General features: G+C 30.5%; 1 protein-coding gene across 1 annotated transcript in view; it reads left to right on the top strand.

Moving 5' to 3' along the window:
- LOC134727740 (putative ankyrin repeat protein RF_0381) overlaps positions 1 to 14074 on the top strand; it is a 296205-nt gene that overhangs the window by 21459 nt on the left and 260672 nt on the right. The window contains exon 11 of the mRNA XM_063592127.1: positions 2459 to 2560. Coding sequence (XP_063448197.1) covers positions 2459 to 2560 — 102 coding nt within the window. The remainder of the gene's footprint in view (positions 1 to 2458; positions 2561 to 14074) is intronic.

Below are 14074 nucleotides of genomic sequence, written 5' to 3'. Positions count from 1 at the left end.
TTACTTGGAAACTCAACATATTCTTTCCGACACTTACCAAAGAGGAAATCCTAAATAATCATAAGTCTGTTCTATGTTCCTTTGGAATTTCTACCAAAGATGAAGAACTGGATCTTCCATCACTGTATTGGATACCCAAAACTACATAAGTGTCATTACAAACAACGGTATATTGCTGTGTCATCCAAGTGCTCCACAAAACCTCTTTCTGAACTATTGATATCTTTTTTATCAGCAATCAAAACCGGGCTTCTTAGTTATTGTGAAACTGCCTATTCTAGCGGCGGCGTTAATCATAGGTGGATACTTAAAAATTTCAAAGATCTTATAGAGAACATACAATCTAATACTCTTTCATCTTGCAAAAGTATTCAAACATTTGATTTTTCTACACTTTACACAAGTATTGCCCATTCCAAAGTAAAAGACAAATTGAAAGAAGTGGCATTGCTTTGTTTTATAACAAAGACTGACTTCATGCAGGAACATCTTTGGAAGAAAGATAAGAAGTGAGCAATATCCTTTAACTTTACTTTCCGCTATATAGATGATGTTCTCTCACTAAATAATTTAAAATTTAGTAACTATGTTGAACGCATTTATCCGATCGAACTAGAGATAAAGGATACAACAGAAACAGTTAAGTCTGCGTCATATCTTGACTAAAATCGAGAAATTGACAATAAAGGTCGGTTGAAAACAAAACTTTACGGTAAAAGAGATGATTTTAGCTTCCGAATAGGGAACTTTCCATTACGATGTAGCAACATATCAACAGCTACTGCATACGGAGTATATATCTTCAAATTGATACGATATTCCCTGGCCTGTATTTCATATTTAGGAGATACCTGTATTGTATTTTAAGCTTGGCCTTCGTAAAACGTAGATTTTACTGTCGCAAATTGAGTTTACCTAGCGACACGGAGCGGAGATAGGTAAACGGATATTTGCGACAGTAAAATCAAGATTTTACGAAGGCCAAGCTTAAAATACAATACAGTTATCTCCATCCTAAGGCCACATATTAAATAAAATGTCATTTAATAAATATTTTGGTACAAAATGGCATAAATGAAAAAGTCCGCGAAACTGTTGCATCGTCTTGAACATCTAAACAATGTGACGTCATATGTATACTCTGGATGTCAAACATGAATACTAAACGTATGTTTACTTTTCGTACGCTTCAGAATGGTTGAAATATGGACACAAAGAAGGTTTTGAGGCTTAAAATGTGACTATCTTGTTAATTTTTTGAGAAATAACATACCCCAAAAAAATTTAAATCAATTCAAAATGGTGGCATTCTAAGTTACGGACTGGTAGAACGTGGAATCTAACCCCTCAAAATATTTGTCAACGTCCAATGAAAATTATCGTTACAAACTTATTGCATTAGAATGTGATTTCCTTGTAAAAGGGTTGCTGCTTACAAGGAAGCTATTATACCAAGAGTTCCGAATGGTGGTTGAAATCATTTCTTTGTTGACCATAATGGAATATCCGTTTTAAAGATGATATCGGATATGTTCCTTATGTCGTAACTAACATCCCGTTCCCTTTTCACAAATGTGACCTACCGAATTAGACTATTTACCGGGTTTTTAATAACATGTGCAACACAACGGGTGCCACATGTAGAGCAGGATCTACTTTCCCTTCCGGAGCACCTGAGATCACTCCCAGTTTTGGTTGGGTTCGTGTTGCTTAGTCTTTAGTTTTCTATGTTGTACTATTATTTGTCTGTTTTATCTTTTTTCTTTTTTAGAATGACATGTCGTTAGGTTTTATTATCGATCTATGAGTTTGACTGTCCCTCTGGTATCTTGCGACACTCTTTTCTAAAGTATACAGTTATACATTTACCACTGTTTAAATGTATTGAAATTTCAATTCTATAATGCCTCTTTATAATCACTAACTTTACATTCATTAGTTTGTTGTAATGAATTTTCATCATGTTGCATATCGAATTGGTTTTTAAATAAATATTTGGGAATTTGTGCTTGCAATATTGGATGGTTCAATGCAAATATAGCTTAACCTATAACACATAATCTTTAAATACGAATAAGGTTTGTCTTAAAATCGTATCTACATTACTCTATATGTGATCACCCGTTAATCTATTTTTGGCTAACGACAATTGATCTTAGGAAACCTTCAATTTTGACGTTTTTGCGTGAGAGCTATGACCATTTAAACATTTAATGTTGATGACGTGAGCTTTGTTTTGTATATGGCTGCTTAAAAGACAAGGACTCGAAATACAAATCGACTTGACCCTGTTTTATTTACACATGCAATTAACGTTATGCAAATTTACAGTCTTAGAGAAATTGTAATTTATTAAAATGGTCACTATATGCATACGTTTAAATCATCAATGTATTTATGTAAAGTCTGTCATTTTTATACCATCGTATACTACTGTGATTGTTGCAACTGTTTTCAGGATGATGATACTCTCTTACACTTAGCTGTTCAAGGTGGATATCTCGACATAGTCAAATTGTTATTAGAACAAACAGATATAGATCCAAACGAAGTAAACGAGGTATGAAATGAAGTTAAAGTCTGTGTTGGAATCTTTATTTTAATTTAGCTCAGACAATCATCAAATTTTAACCCTGCAGACTGTTTGTCTAGCACCAAATAACACATCGTTTGTAAGAGAGCAGATTTTTTTTTTAAATTTAAGCGAGAATTATTTCAAGATATACAGGTAAATAAGCGCATTCATTTTTTGATAATATATGTCTGATAATATTATTTCCAGGAATATGAAGTTATCTGGATGGAAACAATTCTTCTGCAAGAAGTTTTCAATCTTTTTTATTTCGTAAAATTGATCTTAAATGTGTATTAGTATGATTACTTACCTTATCAAAGGTAGATGAATTTGTCTTTCTCGTGCAAAATGTATAGATACAATGTTCATATTCATCATCTGTTTTAACCACTTATTTTGACTGCAATATAGAGAAACCCCTGGTTTGTGTAGATATTCGTTTTGCTCAGTCAAACGATTTTATGCAGTGGTTTTTTAGCTGTAGTTTTTGTTGAAATTATTTCCATTATATTGTCGATTTTTCTAAAATTGTTTGTAATCCCTTTGGTATCTTCTGATATTTTTCAAAAGTGATTTTTAAGAATTTTTTTTAACAATAACATTTTTCATACCTAATACTAGTAGACAGATTCAAGTCTGAATGGTCATTTTGGTCTGATCAAGACTTGATCGGCTTAATTTACCGCTAGGAAAAAACGTTCAGATTTTTCAGATTTTAAGCGCTGTTCAGATATGGTGTGTTCAGTCCGTTCAGTCATGTCAACTTTATTCAGATGTACGGTTCTAGCGTTAAATCAAGTCTGTTAAGACTGTTTTGGACAAATTTATACCAATCATAAAGTGCAACGTTCAAAACTTTCATATCGGGTTAAGATCCGTTAAGTGTGACCGAATGATATTAGGAGTTACGCCCCTTCATGTGGATGATACATTCTAATATAAATGCTAGAATAAAAAACGTATAGTATTTCATTTGTATTTTGAATCATTAAACGTAAAATCATTGGCTGACTTTTTGATATATATAAAATTTGTTTTGTTGAGGAAATAAATTATTCGACAATAACTGTTTCTGATTTTTTTTCTTTCTGGTGTTAATTGATGTATTTATCTACTTATAGTTATTGCAAATTTTAAACGTAATAACCATCTGTTATAAATAACCCTTTATTGCCGATAAAAACAATCTAGGGTTCATCGTATTAAAACGTCTTATTTGCCACGGAAATGAAAAACAAAAAAGTACTTTCTTTGATGTACTATCTATTTTTCGATACGACTGGTCATACACAATTGTATACAGGTGTTTAAATAAGACGAATTGCCTGAATGAACTCCTCGGCATATATTTGTTTTTGTTATTTTACATATGAATTCTGCGTGTACAAATACAGAGAATATATATAAACAAAAATGCGGGAACTTGTGAAATGCGGGCAGTTGAAATTAACAAACAAAAAAAACAAAAAATAAATACTAAAAATAAATCTGGAAAATTATGAAAATCAGCAGTTACATAAAGACGATTTTCTAATTTATTATTCAACTGCAGTACAAAAAAAAAAGATAAAATGTGAAATTAAAAATGATGCATCGATTGGTTGAAAGAAAGTAAACCGAGCTTGTGTTCAAGCAATATATTTTTAGCGAAAAAAAAAAATAATATCTACAATGACATCGCCACAATTTATTTGATATCGTGCTAGTTTTCTTGATTAGGACAGGTACGTAGAAATATTTTTTAAATTTTATATCATATAATCTTTCCTACACTCTCTTTGAAGTCTGATTAATTGAATAGTTTAAGGTGCATAAAAGAACGAGCACACATAATCTAGAGGAGAAAGTTTCAGTACGTCTAAATATCGTTCAAAAGTGATTTATTATAGATTAGATACAGGTGCATGCAAGAAAGAACAATTACAATATGTAAATCAATAGCAAAGAACAGTTTTCACACTAACAATGGTTTAGAGGAGAAAGTTTCAGTTCGTCTAAACATCTCTCAGGACTTAGAAATGCGCTCCAGACACTGTATGGCCATGGTGTTTGCAAATTGGTCAAATATATTAAATCACTGGATGTGGTTTTCATCAATGATAAAGTTGCTAGAGTGCGATTAAGGTATATAAGATAAATTTGTCCTCTTTCTTAGCTCAAACTAATACTGTATGAATTTGTGGACGTCAAACTAGTACTGTATGAATTTGTGGATGTATCAGAATAAAGGGTTCAATATTTGTGGGAATTCAACTGGTCAGCTTACTGATTAGTTTCGTTATGGTCTGATATGCAAAGTTATACAGTTAATTTAAACAAGAAAACCGACACACCAATGTATGTGTACATAAACTACATTTCAAAAAAGTCATTTTATTATAGTTTAAATGTAAGTATCTTTTTATTACATTTTTGAGACGGCAGCATTAACATTCCCGAGTATATTCAGCGTTTACACTGAATTGTAAAAGGGGAATTGTAAAGGATTCATCAAATAAAGAAATCGTTAACTCTCCATTTATTTTTTTCTCTATTTTCATGTGCAAACATGCATTTATAATTATTTCCAATAGATGAACCAATGTATGATAACTCAATTTCTACTGCAATGTAAGATGCCCATACACATGTTTAGAATATGGTTGATCATACATAGATGTATTATTTAGAGAATATTAACATGTTCAGCGTTTACACTGAATTGTAAAAGGGAATGGTAAAGGATTTATCAAATAATGAAATCGTTAACTCTCCATTTTCTTTTTTTCTCTATTTTCATGTGCAAACATGCATTTATAATTATTTCCAATAGATGAACCATTGTATGATAATTCAATTTCTACTGCAATGTTAGATGCCCATACACATTTTTGGAATATGGTCGATCAGAATAAAGAGATGTATTATTTAGAGAATATCAACGTTCAACATAATATACTTACAAGCTTTATACTGTTGACAGACAAACTATGTAGATGCTTATAGATTACATAGCGTTCAACCATGATTGTTATATATATAGTTTCTGAAGTATTATATATAAAAATAAGGATACTTACCTAAAGGATTGACTTGGAATTTGAAAGGAGCCAAATAGAACATGTAGAATTAAATAGTGTTGGATGCATTATACATTACTGACTGAACAAAACTTCTATAACAAATGTAAAGCTATTTTGAATTTTTTTTAACATTAGGAATAAATTATGGTGTGATTTTCCTTTGTTAAAATATTAAAATGATTTATAGTCTACATCGTTATTTTTGTTCTTTCTATAAATTATCTAAACGTCGTATCATTGAAATTAAGATATAAATTACATTTCAAAAAAGTCATTTTATTATAGTTTAAATGTAAGTATCTTTTTATTACATTTTTGAGACGGCAGCATTAAAATTCCCGAGTATATTCAGCGTTTACACTGAATTGTAAAAGGGGAATTGTAAAGGATTCAACAAATAAAGAAATCGTTAACTCTCCATTTATTTTTTTCTCTATTTTCATGTGCAAACATGCATTTATAATTATTTCCAATAGATGAACCAATGTATGATAACTCAATTTCTACTGCAATGTAGGATGCCCATACACATGTTTAGAATATGGTTGATCATACATAGATGTATTATTTAGAGAATATTAACATGTTCAGCGTTTACACTGAATTGTAAAAGGGAATTGTAAAGGATTTATCAAATAATGAAATCGTTAACTCTGCATTTTCTTTTTTTTCTCTATTTTTATGTGCAAACATGCATTTATAATTATTTCCAATAGATGAACCATTGTATGATAATTCAATTTCTACTGCAATGTTAGATGCCCATACACATTTTTGGAATATGGTCGATCAGAATAAAGAGATGTATTATTTAGAGAATATCAACGTTCAACATAATATACTTACAAGCTTTATACTGTTGACAGACAAACTATGTAGATGCTTATAGATTACATAGCGTTCAACCATGATTGTTATATATATAGTTTCTGAAGTATTATATATAAAAATAAGGATGATTACCTAAAGGATTGACTTGGAATTTGAAAGGAGCCAAATAGAACATGTAGAATTAAATAGTGTTGGATGCATTATACATTACTGACTGAACAAAACTTCTATAACAAATGTAAAGCTATTTTGAATTTTATTTAACATTAGGAATAAATTATGGTGTGATTTTCCTTCGTCAAAATATTTAAATGATTTATAGTCTACATCGTTATTTTTGTTCTTTCTTTAAATTATCTAAACGTCGTATCATTAAAATTAAGATATAAATTACATTTCAAAAAAGTCATTTTATTATAGTTTAAATGTAAGTATCTTTTTATAACATTTTTGAGACGGCAGCATTAACATTCCCGAGTATATTCAGCGTTTACACTGAATTGTAAAAGGGGAATTGTAAAGGATTCAACAAATAAAGAAATCGTTAACTCTCCATTTATTTTTTTCTCTATTTTCATGTGCAAACATGCATTTATAATTATTTCCAATAGATGAACCAATATTTGACTGAGCTAGAGATACAAATCAATTCAAAAAAAAAATTTCACTAGGAAGAACAAATCTAGATCCAACAAGATTATATAGGGTATGCCAAATACTAATTGAAATTATTTTCATCCGTTGCTTGATCGACTCAGGCAACCATCACACTCATTGTTCACACATCAACGTGCGTACCAACATTAAGGAATACTCAGATGGAAGAAAAGTATTGTAACCAAAAGTAATGCAAAGACACATTGCCTGACCCTTTCTAAAACTTTTTTTGTTGGTTTTATAAAAATAAGAAGCAGGTTGGAATTATCTGCAATCAGCATCAATCAAACTGAATGTCTATAAGAATTTACCAGCATATCTTATACACCTCACTTATATATTACAATATTTTGTTTAAAATCATAAATGTATGTTATCCGTTACCTATATGTCATTCTAATATGATGTGCTGCTTTCGCTTTGTAAACAGAACCGTGATAAAATTATCAATATATCTATACTTAGCGCAGACTCAGAAATATACATAATAATGGATCTTACAATATACCTTCCATGTAAATCCGTATGTATCGGAAAATTTTTGAAGAGCTATGCCGATTTTGTTGTTTTAAAAATTGCAATTGAAAAAAAAACTACATCACTTTTATTCTTATTCTGTTGCATAACAACAAGAATTATTGCACAACAGCTCCGATAAAATCTACAAAATCAAAAGAAAATAAAATAAAAATCTATTAATACATTTGGTGCATTTAATTCATTCCAAACATGACGGCATACAAAAGAAATCGCTAAATCTGAAGGGTTTTCCGTGACGTGAACCATCGAAATTCGTATAATATTACATTAAAATTAATTTTTGAGTTTGGGGTTGTTTTATTTTCTGTTCTATTGTATTATTCGCATATTTATTGATTCCAGCAAGTCAGCATGGTGGCTCCTTGATTCGTTACGAAATGTAATCTTTGGATTTAACGGTATCTTATGAGAAAAACTTGTAAATTAAAAATGGCAATTGTTGGGTTTGAGAATTCAAAGAATTAAGCACCTTTTTTCAAGCGCTTAATTACGAAATAATTCATGCAAGCGACATATTTATAGATTTTTTTAAGCTTTATCTAACAAGGAGTAAAAAAGAACAGGCATACATACGGCATACGCACCTTCGCTTTGGTTTTTTTAAATGTCTGTGTTTGTCCGTTTGGAATTGAAATAATTCATGGAAGCCATAGATTTGTTGTAAATTTACGCATGGCCTTGGCCGTGATATTTGTTAATTTTATCACTCGCTAACACTCAGGATAAAATTCCAATATCACGTCCCAGGCAACATGGATTGTTCTTTAATTATATGTTGGTCTTAACAGAATATCAGTGAGGCTCGTGTATTTATATACTTTTACCTAGTAAGAATTGTTACAAAAAACAAGAGGCAAAATTATGATCTGATTACCTTACCAGAGCATCAGAGATTTCCATCTGTTTTTGAAGGGATTCCACTTGTTCATTGTGAAGTTTTTGTGTTCCTCTCTTTTATTCTTTTTCTTATATTATACACGATAAGAGGGCAGTAGTTAGGTTTATAAAGACAGATATTACGACTGAGCTGTAAAAATGGAATTGTAAAGAAACCATCAAATAATAAAATGATTAAGTCTTTTTTAATTTAGTGTTTTTCGATGATCATGTGCAAACATGAGTTAATAATAAATATTTCTCATACAGGAACCAATGTATGATCAATCTGGTTCTACTGCTATGTTAGGTGCCCATAAACATTAACAGAAATACAGTTAATCAGAATAAGGAGATGTTTATAGCAACGTTCAATATTGTATACTCACAAGCTTTATACAACAAATAGAAAAACAATGTCGATGCTTAAAGTTGACATGAACGTTCAACCATATATATAACAAATCTTCAGATTATAAAAAAAAGTTTCTTAAGGTTTCTTAAGTTTTATATATTAAATAAAGAATACATACCTAAAGATTTGTCTTGAAATTTGAAAGGAGTCAAATATATTTAAATAATTGTCATACATGAACTTATATATGTCAACTCTGTATCTAATGTTATGTTAACTAAACATACATTCTTATCTAAATAACGAGTAACGCATTATAAAGTTTAGCAACATTACATCAGTTATTGTTGCTGTTATATTTAAATTGCAATTGGTGTTCTAATGCTGTTTTCTGGTTTGTTGAAATTTGTACTGTTCATAAAACTTTCAATTGTTTATGTTATAGCTGACTATGTGGTATGGACTTTGCTAAATGTTGAAGGCCGCACGTTGATCAATTGTCGTTAATTTCTATGTCATTTGGTCTCTTGTGAAGAGATGTCTCATTGGCAATCATACCACATTTTATTTTTATATATAAAATTCAAACAATTTGTCCAAGATTTTTTTCAGTTTTACAAGCAAGTAACCTGAAACAATCTATTATGTTTTAAATGTTTTTACTTACTCGAAATTTGACCCTAAATTTGAATGCTTGAAATCGAAAGATTTCATGTTTTTTCCAGAAGATTAGATTTCAGTCTGTTGAAAAACCATCTGACTCAGGTGGTTCTTAATTATTCATTTGTAAGAAAGATTATTTCTTTTATAGTTATATTACCTTCTAAATTCAACTGTTCAACACCTGATAATAACAAGTAAGGAATATGACATTGGTTTTCCATTCGTTTGATGTGGTTGAGCTTTTGATTTTGCAATTTGATAAGGGATTTTTCTATTGGAATTTTCCTTGGAGTTCTGTTTTTTTTTTAATTATTGTTTTTGTAATTTGAAATCGTAATGCATTCATTTTATATGTTATCTCCATTTAATGTCACTTTTACGAACGACAGTATGTTATTTAAATCCGTGAATTTTAATGCTTTTGCTGAGAACTTTGACTATTTTATCCTTTTATTTTGGTTCAGTAGAAAAGAAGGACTCAAAATATACCATGCCATGAGTATGTTTTGCGAACAGAAGTTATTAGTTTAATACTAATTAAGTTTCAAAGGAATTGCGAAAAACGGTCTCTTAATTTTCAAGTTTATTTAGTGTATTGTTGGCTAATATAATTTATTTTTGTAATATACTTATTTCTGTAAAGTTGTTCATATCTATACTGTGTCGTCGATTAATACTGTGATCAATGCAACTTGTTTTCAGGAAGGTGACTCTCCATTACACTCAGCTGCTGAAAGTGGAAATATCGACATATTCGAAATGTTCTTAGAAAGAACAGATATAGATGTAAACATGTTAAACATGTTAAATAAGGTATGCATTTCTTTTCCTACTAGGACCGTCAACATTGGTTCAATTTGCTTAGACAACCAGTACAGTATGCCAGAAAAATATGTAGACACCTTTTTAGCGTACTAAGTGATTATAAAGAGAAAACATTACATTGTAAAATACAGATGTTATATCCAATTTTGATACCTTTTTAGGAGGTAAAAAGATACATTACTGGTTATTTGGACAATGTAAACATAACGAATAGAGAATGGTTTACATACACAAGCTGTTAACATACACTACAAACCAGTACAAGTCTGAAATGGCCTATATCTGTACTCGACTCTACTGATTTTTTCTCGACCAGTCTGAATATGTCTGAAATTTACTTGATAATACTCGACTGGAGTCTGAACCATACTTAACAGTCTGAACTTGTACTCGACCAGTACTCAACCATTTTATACGCGTCTGAACCATGCACGACCTAGACTGAACCATGCTCGACCTAGTCTGAACCATACTCGACCTAGTCTAAACCATACTCGACCAAGTCTGAACCATACTCGACCAAGTCTTAACCAACCTAGACGTATTTTTTGTATCTATCTATTGTATTTCATCAATTTAGAAACTGTTTTTTACAACAGCTATTTTCCTCTGGCTAGAAATTTAAACAACAATTTGAATTCAATATAGCATTGAAACCAAAATTTCACAATAAATATTATATAACTTCAACATCATATTCATCAACACATACATACATATATCACCTTGAAACGTTTAAAATAAAAATAAAACAAGCTGATCAAATAATCTCAAAACTGAATTGTGTCTTATATTTTCAATGTTATTCAAAATGTTTTGAATATTTCAGATATGTTTTATGGTTACTGGACAATTTTCACCATTAACCTAAGCCTAGTATAGATTTATGGTGTCAGTTGAGTTTAGTTAATAATGCAGTGATTTTTTTTTATTAATATATATATAAAATAGTATATTAAGCAACTTACTTTAATTTAAAAAATGACACCTTTGTTTTGTAAAATCAAGAATTTAATATAATCATGATAATAGAACGTCCATAGCAATCATTGATAAACTTTTAAAAAAGGAAATGTGCTCCAAAGTTTCATTAAAAAAAATCAATTAAATTTAAATAATTTTTGTCAAAATTAAAGACATGACATACATGTATATGAAGCACTTTAATAAGATTTTATTACTTCAGTACATGTGTGTTTTTCAGGTAAAAAGAAAGCCCAGATGGATCTGTTTAATGAGTTTGCCCCAAGCAGGATGTATTACTTTATACGTCACCACCAATCAGAAGAACAATTTTATTAATTTCTTTATTATTTTTTTTTATCCCTTTTCGATATATATTATAATATAATATATCCCAAATTATAATAATAGATTGCCTAACAATGTAATTGTAACACACTATTTAGTAAGTAAATATAAGAATGTTTGAAATATTTACAAAATGATGAAAATAAACGCAATATTTCGCTAGACCAACTAGCTTTATCAAGCGTGCATCTATCCAGGTGAAATCGGATGTAGATGATAAGAAAATTTTGCAGCTCAATGTATATGTTGCACTTAGCTGCCTTGAAAATAAGAAAATTTTGCAGCTCAATGTCTATGTTGCACTTGAACTTAGCTGCCTTGAAAATTAGAAAATTTTGCAGCTCAATGTATATGTTGCACTTGGATATAGCTGCCTTGAAAATTAGAACATTTTGCAGCTCAATGTATATGTTGCACTTGAATATAGCTGCCTTGAAAATACATAATTGGTATTTGAAGTTAGCAACGTCCATTGGCCAATATTACTGGATAAAAAGGACGATGCTTTGTTTTAAATTATTCTTTATCTTTCCTGTATCTTTTCTCGTCTTTTCCGTTAAGACCATCAGGTTCTTAAGTGTTGGGTTGGTGGATCCAAAAGTTTTCTCTTCTCCTTCTCGCCGTGGTGTCCCACTCGGTGTTGACTTCTATTTTTGGAAAGTAACATTATCAAAAGGATGTTTCGTTGAACGAAGATGTCTTGTGAGAGGACAGTTTTTGTTGGTTTTGTACAATGAACGATGGTTATTGAGCCGAATGTTAAATGTGTCCATTGTTTCTCCCACATTCTGAATGCTACAAGTGTCACATGTTAATATATAAATTGAGTTCTCCGTTTTACAGTTGGAATTAGAGTAGATGGTATAATTTTGTTTAGTAACGGAGCTGATGAAAGAACTGCTTGTATTGGCAGCTTTACAACACACACAATTCCTTCGACCACATTGTTTGTAGCAACCGGGCATGGAGTAGGCCGCTTTGCTAGCTAATAAAGATGTCACTAATTTGTCACGGATGTTTTTAGGTCTTCTGAAGGCCATGACTGGTGGTGATGAAAATACTTTTTTTTAGATTTAAATCATTTTCTATAATTTTCCAATGCTTCTGAACAATGGATGACACATTTTTAAAATCAGGACGGTAAGTGAGTATAAGGGGTGTTCTGTTAGCTGCTTTATTCTTATCTTTGTACTCAAGAAGTTCTTGGCGACTAGTTCTGTTTGCTCTTTTGAAGGTGTTATCAATGATGTTGTTATTGTATCCTCAAACAACTAGATGTTTACGAAGTTGTCCAAGTCTAGCATTTTTTTGTATTTTCAGTAGAGCTTATTCTCTTGATTCGCAATGCCTGGATGAATGGATAATCCAAATTATAATAATATATATTTCTAATATAAAGTTAAACAATTTCAGTCAGTAATGGATAATCGCAATGCCTGGCTGAATGAATAATCCAAATTATATGAAAAGATATATTTCTGATATAAGGTTAAACAATTTCAGTGATTTTGTTGGCTGCTGTTGCCTCATTAAAAAGATCACTATATATTTAGTGTGTGTAACCATGAAACCTATGTAGTTTTTAGGAATTTAGGAAAATTAAGTAAAAACAACCATGCCAAACAAGAAGCACCTCATTAAGGTTTTTATTACCCTCAGTATAGGTGTGGTTTTAAGGTAAAAGAAAATCTATTTTTAACAAAACTCTAAAACTTTAAAATCAATATAATTTAATTATTATATAAGATAGTTTTAATTGTACTATCTCTATTTGATAAATCTGAGAATCATGTAAGGATGTAAACATCTGTTTTTATATGTCTCTTGTCATTTTATTGTGGCTGTTGTCATGTCAGTTAAAAGGAAATTTATTTTAAAAGTTAAAATTTAAAAAAAAAGTAGAGGTTATTTGCTATGGTTCAGACTGGTCGAGTATTGTTCAGACCTCGGTCAAGTATGGTTTAGACTGAAACAATAGGTCGAGTACAGGTCGAGAATTTGTTATGATTGTTTCAGACTGGTCGAGTAATAGTTCAGACTATTTACAATGGCAAAGATGAGATTCAAGTACAAATCAGCACAGTCGAGTATGGTTAAGAATGGGGTCGAGTAATGTCGAGTTAAATTAGGACCAATTCAGGCTGGTCGGGTTAAAATCTGTACAGTCGAGTACAGATATAGGCCATCTCAGACTTTTACTGGTTTGTAGTGCTAGTACCATCTTACAGTTTCAAAGGTTTTGTGATTATTATAAAATAACGGCATAATTTTTGTTTCTAGAAAGTTCGTCTGTTTTTTTTAATTTTTTATGAATACTATGAAAATCAGAACATTTCTATTTTAGTCCGGGAACAATATCTTACACTCAGCTGTTGAACA

Source organism: Mytilus trossulus, chromosome 8 (assembly GCF_036588685.1).
Source record: "Mytilus trossulus isolate FHL-02 chromosome 8, PNRI_Mtr1.1.1.hap1, whole genome shotgun sequence".
In the NCBI taxonomy this organism is placed as follows: domain Eukaryota; kingdom Metazoa; phylum Mollusca; class Bivalvia; order Mytilida; family Mytilidae; genus Mytilus; species Mytilus trossulus.
The sequence above is the reverse complement of the archived record's forward strand: the minus strand, read 5'-3'. Positions and strand labels throughout refer to the sequence as shown.